The sequence below is a fragment of the Danio aesculapii genome, chromosome 23 (genome assembly GCF_903798145.1).
Source record: "Danio aesculapii chromosome 23, fDanAes4.1, whole genome shotgun sequence".
NCBI lineage: Eukaryota > Metazoa > Chordata > Actinopteri > Cypriniformes > Danionidae > Danio > Danio aesculapii.
In genome coordinates, this window is record NC_079457.1 from 31,280,430 (window position 1) to 31,286,823 (window position 6,394).

Here is a 6,394-nt window from a genome sequence, read left to right on the forward strand (position 1 = left end):
TAGAGGCACCAACCCGAAATGATCTAAGTTTCCTTACGTGTGTAGCAGAAGTATAACACCTTATGCTATTTCAATGTTACTCAACTTTGCTTTTAAACATAGTGGGTTGGTTAATTAGCATGTTTTTTTTGTTTTGCTTTCGTACCAAAATTGGTACTAAGAACCGGGGCATTTTCACTAGTATTGATACCAAATACTGAAATTTTGATACCGTGACAACTCTAGTGTAAGCAACATGAAAGCACAGATCCATCCTGACTTGCATCAATAGTTCAGGCTGCGGGTGGTGTAATGGTGTGAAGACTCTTTATTTATATATTTTTTTGGCAAACCTTAAGTGCTTTAGTTCCAACTGAGTCTTCTTAAGTATTGTTGCAGATATGCACATCCATTTGTTATGACCACAATGAAACCAATCGTTGTGATGGCTGCTTCCTGCAGGATATCGCATTATGTCACAAAGCTCAAATCTACTGAACCAAAATCTCTGAAGAAAGTTTCCAGCACCTTGTTGAATCTCGGCAGCCTTGCTCTCTTTCAGCTCAACTCCCCACCCACAAAGCCTCCCACACACCCACAGATAAACAAAGAGTCCAGAGTGAATTTCACTGCTCAACAGTGAAGTACGGGTCAGGAATCTTTCACCATCACACTATGCTGGGAATTTAGCGATAATGCAGGAAGAGTAGATTAATGACTGCGAGCGAATGCTTCAGGAGGTTATGTGGAGTACATAAAAAGACTCTTACCTGACAGTCAAAGTCCTGGAAGTTCTGTCCATTCTGTGTGGAAAGACAAAGAGGAGAGAGAGAAAGAAATAATCTGTGTCATATGGTGATGTTGCTTCCCCTGGATCTAAGGAGCAGTGATAGTCTTCACACTTTTAAATCTGTTTTCCAGACCCATCTTTTTATGCAGGCTTTCTGTTGACTATTTCTTTATCATGTTATTTTATACTCACAATGTGTTTGTAACTGCAACTCCTTACATGCATTTAAAATCTTGTTTGGCAACGTTTTAGTAATTGTTTTAATTTGTTCTGGCATGGCTGTTGATGGTTGTTGCAAGGCGACCTTAGGTATCCAGATAGGCGCCATTTACAAATAAAATGAATTATTATTATTATTATTATTATAAAAAAAACAGCAGATAATGCAAGACTCAAGGCATTAGCAGCAGTGGCAGGTACTATAATTCTCAAGCAGACAACAGACTAACTGTGACTTCCACAGAGTATCAACATAACAAACATTAACTTCTAAAGGTCAAATTGTACTTCTGAATAATGTACAGAAAATACTGTAGGTCCACCTTAGCCTTTGCTTAATTGCACATCTTTTGTTTTACCCTGACACAAACCTATCTTACCTACACTTTGGGAGCACAAGATCTGTGATTGGCCGGCTCGGTATTGGTGACAAGTGTGGGCAGGGCAGAGAGCAATAGGACTGGAGTGAGCCCGGTGGCAAGAGTGTTTAAAGGATCATGAAACCAAAGTATACCTTAGATTTTTTTTTCAAAAAATGCTCCATGATGGGTGTGAAGCGCTGTGAGCAGAGGGAGGAGTGGGTGTGGCCGGCAGAGCAGGGGAAAAAGGAGGGGAGCAAACAACTGTCAGTTGGCTCACCAACTCAAGACGATTAAAAAAAAAAAGTCTGACACGAAACGTGAGACGACACATGATTTTATAGTTCACAAAGTTAAAATGTAAAAAAAAAAAAAAAAAAGTAATTGAATGCCCTGTTACATAAATTATTTGTTATTCGTAATTTCAAATTTTAAACATGGGAGAGCACAGTAGCACAGACAAAAGCGGTGTGTCTGAATTGTAAGGAATTCAAACGATAAAAGACAGTCCGCCATTCTCCATTTCTTGTAATGAGAAACTGACGCATCATCCCTGTACAGGCAGATAGCGATACGTCACTATTTCGATCCCGGAAGATGGAATCAGCTGACAAAGGTTCGAAATTAACCGGTTTTCTTTACAATTGAAGCTAACAGGTGCTAACGTTCTCTTAATTGATGCTCGACACACACAAATCTGTTAAAATCTCAAAACAAGTACTCAAGAGTTTCTTAAACCTTAAACAAGTGTCGAGTTCCTCAGAGCAGCTACAGATGGATACTTGTGTGTTTAGTTAATAATTCATTAAAGTTGTTGAACATTTTTCCGGTGCTCGCCTTTTTTTTTTTTTTTTTTTCCCACAGAATGAGTGCGAGACTGAGCTACTGCTACAGCAGCTTTGCACTCATTTCCGGCATAAACTTAAAACACCGGAAAAGAAGCTCGACACAGCAGAAGATAGAAATTACACTGCATACTAACAATTTGGAAGTGTTCTTGCCGGAACAGCACAGAATGCAGAATAACACTAACAACATTGACTACGTGCAAGGTATATTTGTGTGGTGCGCTAATCACTCGACGCAGAAATATAAAGTAGGTTTTAGATGATTTACGGAATGTCACTTCTGACGTTAATGGAAGTTGATATTTGAATGTTTTTCAGGTTGCAAACATCTCAGCTGTAGCAAAAACAATTTGAGAAAACGATTCTGTATCGATTGTGAGATTTTCCAAATGCTCTGAGTTCTGAGTTCTTGGTGTTGTATGCTTTACAAACAGTTGTACTCCTCTTACATCCAGTTCCTTCAATAATAATAAGTATAATAATTAATATATTAGGATTTAAGCAAATAAGTGTTCATAATGAGCAGTGTTTTATTAACTTTTGACATAAAACCCAATTTACATGATTCACTGGACCCACAAGCACTTGTCCGTCTGAGCAATTGAGTGTAAGATTAAAAAACTAGCCTAGAGAGCAATTTGCTGTTACCAACAAAGGTCAGAATTGATTCAAGAGAGAATAACAATGCATTTGATAATCAATTTCTTGAATGATTTTTCACCACAACTCTGATCAACCAGTATTAATTTAGTCAACAAAACGTTGTTTGCCTTTAGAGACTTGGGTAAAATTGTTGGTACCCTTCACTTTTGTCCTGGACAGTTATTAGTCATTAATTTGCTGTTATTAATGCTTGCTGCAGCCCTGCACAGTTTAGTTCCAACCCTAATTAAACACAGCTGATCAAACTAATTAAGTCTTTCAGTCTTGTTTAAAACCTATACAGGCAAGTGTGTTGAAGCAGGGCTGGAACTAAACTGTGCAGGGCTACGGCCCTCCAGAAATTGAGTTTGACATCCCTGGTGTAGACCTTTATGAAACCCATCAGGTAACTGTGAGGTTGGGTTTAGGTTTGGGGTAGGTGTAGACCTTTATAAAACACAGCAGGTTACTGTGAGGTTGGGTTTAGGGTTGGGGTAGGTGTAGATGTTAATTACACACATCAGGTAACTGTGAGGTTGGGTTTAGGTTTGGGGTAGGTGTAGATGTTAATAACACACATCAGGTAACTGTGAGGTTGGTTTAGGGTTGGGGTAGGTGTAGACCTTTATAGAACACATCAGGTAACTGTAAGGTTGGGTTTAGGGTTGAGGTAGGTGTAGATGTTAATAACACATCAGGTAACTGTGAGGTTGATTTAGGGTTGGGGTGGGTTCAATTCAATTCAATTCACCTTTATTTGTATAGCGCTTTTACAATGTAGATTGTGTCAAAGCAGCTTCACATAAAAGGTCATAGTAAATAGGAACAGTGTAGTTAATTTTTTAGTGTTTAAATTCAGTTCAGTTTAGCTCAGTTCAGTATGGTTTAAAAACTACTGAGAGTCCAAACACTGAAAAGCAAATCCAACGATGTGCAGCTCTACAGATCCTGAACCATGCAAGCCAGTGGCGACAGCGGAGAGGGGAAAAAAAAAACTTCACTAATTGGCGAAAGTGAAGAAAAAAAAAACGAGAAAAACCAGACTCAGTTGGGCACGACCATTTTAATTTCTCCGCTGGCCAAACGTCTTGTGCAGAGCTAGGTGTAGACCTTTATAGAACACATCAGGTAACTGTAAGATTGGGTTTACGGTGGAGGTAGGTGTAGATGTTAATAACACACATCAGGTAACTGTGAGGTTGGTTTAGGGTTGGGGTAGGTGTAGACCTTTATAGAACGCATCAGGTAACTGTAAGGTTTGGTTTAGGGGTTGGGGTAGGTGTAGACGTCAAGAACACAAATCAGGGGCCTCGTGTACGAAGACTTGAGTTGAATTCATGCCAAAACGTTGCGTACGCAGTAAAAAATTCAGATGTATGAAATACTGCGTACGCTGAATCCCACGCAAATTCTTTTTGTGAATCCGAATTAACGTTAAACTGAGCGCACGTGCACGAGCTCAAAACCCCTCCCTGCCTCCTCCCCCGTATGAATATGCTAATGACTCTACTTTGGCAAAACCAAACGAAAAAGCAATGGCAAAAGCAAGCAAAAAGAGAAACTTTGAACAGAATGTGAATTGGAGGTGCTGCTTTTGGAGGTAGACCGGAGAAAAACTGTGTTATTTGCAAGTTTGTCCTCCGGAATTAATAACAAAAGAAAAAAATTGAGTGGGAGAGTGTAGCTGACGTGATTAACACAGTTGGGTCTAAACATCGCACTGAGTGAATTAAAAAAAGAAATGGTCCGATGTAAAGGTGTAAAATTTTGTAGTGTCTATAGCAACGTGAGTGGCGTAGCTCGTAAAGCGCATGGCATGTTTTGACAGTTTCAATCATGAACTCTGTTCGAACCCAGCGTCTGATGAACTCATCTTCTTTCCCCCTCTACATATTAGATTTTGCCTACTCTTCATCATGAGGAAGACAAGTAGGAATCATTAATAAGTGTGTGTATTATGTTAAGCCCATTTGAGCATCACATATTATTTGCACATTTATTGAATGGAAATGTTTCTGATTCATGTATGCAAATTCATGTTCAGATGGCGCCTTTATAGCAATGTGCGTGCAGTCGGTCGCCCTGATTACATTGGGAAAACCAGCAATCGCTGCAAATTGCGCTTTTAATGTTTGGCTGGTCAACTGCATGGCCAGACAAGAAGTTGGGTGGACCAACGCAAATTCTCACGTTCATTTCATCGTTAGTAAATCCAACGGGAGCGTGAAATCTGGCGTATGCAAAGTTTTAGTGCGTACGCAGCGTTGATACATGAGGCTCCAGGTTACTGTGAGGTTGGGTTAGGGTTGAGGTAGGTGTAGATGTTAATAACACACATCAGGTGACTGTGAGGTTGGTTTAGGGTTGGGGTAGGTGTAGACGTTATTAACACACATCAGGTTACTGTGAGGTTGGGTTTAGGGTTGGGGTAGGTGTAGATGTTAAATATTGGACTCTGTGTCATGTACAAGATATTAAATATATAAAACTCTAAGTTTATAAATCCCACTTGGAGCTCAATCCCACCCACTTGGAGGTGGCTCCGATTGCAGTTTATACCCTTTTCAGCTTTACAGGGTTAATCTAAGCCTTACTAGACAAACAAAAGGAAGTATACATACTTCTGAAAGTACACACTTAAACAAACAATCTCTTGTTCTTGACCTCCGTCAGAAAGATTTTTCTAACACCACCTCATTTCTGCCTCTATTTGCTGCTGGTGATATCAGCGACTGTGAGATTAGGATCTGAGGACATTCATACATCATCTCTCTGATCTCATTGCTCCGGTGCGACTCGGTCTCCAAGGGAACAGGCCCTGAGACGAGCACTTTGACGAGCCCCAATCCAGTAGAGCAAATCAGAGTGAAAGAACTGAAGTGGAGGGTTGAGATGCGGTTAAAGACGGAGAAGAGAAATGCTGACGTTCGCAATCATATGCTTGTATGATGTGTGTGAACTCACCTTGTCCGTCAAGAGGGGTTTGATCTCGGTCAACTGCACATCCTGTAACTCATCCATCATCAAGCCCGACAGCTGCCCGTCACTATAAAGAGAAAGACAGGTATGGATTAGTACATCATTACTGTGAGGGCTGATTTATTGACCTGCCAGCCAATGCTCATGGATACAGGATTACAGTAAACAGGGCACAGAGAGAGTGTGTGTGTGTGTGAGAGAGAGTGAAAGAGAGAGAGAATTGATGTTTAACATCCTGCGTAATAACTGCCATTGTCCTTGTAAACAGAATTCAGATGAGCACATGTTTAATTCATGACTTAACTCTCCGTAGTCATCCTGAAGGTCAATGCATGCAACTGTTTCATTAAGGACATTTTGTAGGCTATGTCACAGTTATAATGGTCGCTGGGGTGACATGGTGAAGCTTAGTGTCACAGAAAGAAAGGTTTGTGTCTTCTGCTCTCCTCCAGGAGTTAAGCATGCTGCTAATTTTTAGGACAGAAAGCAAGCGAGCAAAAGCAGATACAAATGCTTGGCTGGTACATTAAAACGCATGGTTCCTTTGGGCAAGAGATGCATTTGCAACACATTTTCCT

General features: G+C 40.3%; 1 protein-coding gene across 4 annotated transcripts in view; it reads right to left on the reverse strand.

The window, feature by feature from the left end:
* Positions 1-5,883, reverse strand: part of ndrg3b (ndrg family member 3b) — an 81,919-nt gene extending 76,036 nt beyond the window's left edge. For all 4 annotated transcript variants that reach the window (XM_056448809.1, XM_056448806.1, XM_056448807.1 and 1 more), the window contains exons 1-2: positions 5,802-5,883; positions 750-782 (exon numbers count right to left, since the gene is read on the reverse strand). In XM_056448809.1, coding sequence (XP_056304784.1) covers positions 750-782; positions 5,802-5,861 — 93 coding nt within the window. In that variant the 5' untranslated portion in view covers positions 5,862-5,883. The remainder of the gene's footprint in view (positions 1-749; positions 783-5,801) is intronic.
* Between the last annotated feature and the right edge of the window lie 511 nt (positions 5,884-6,394).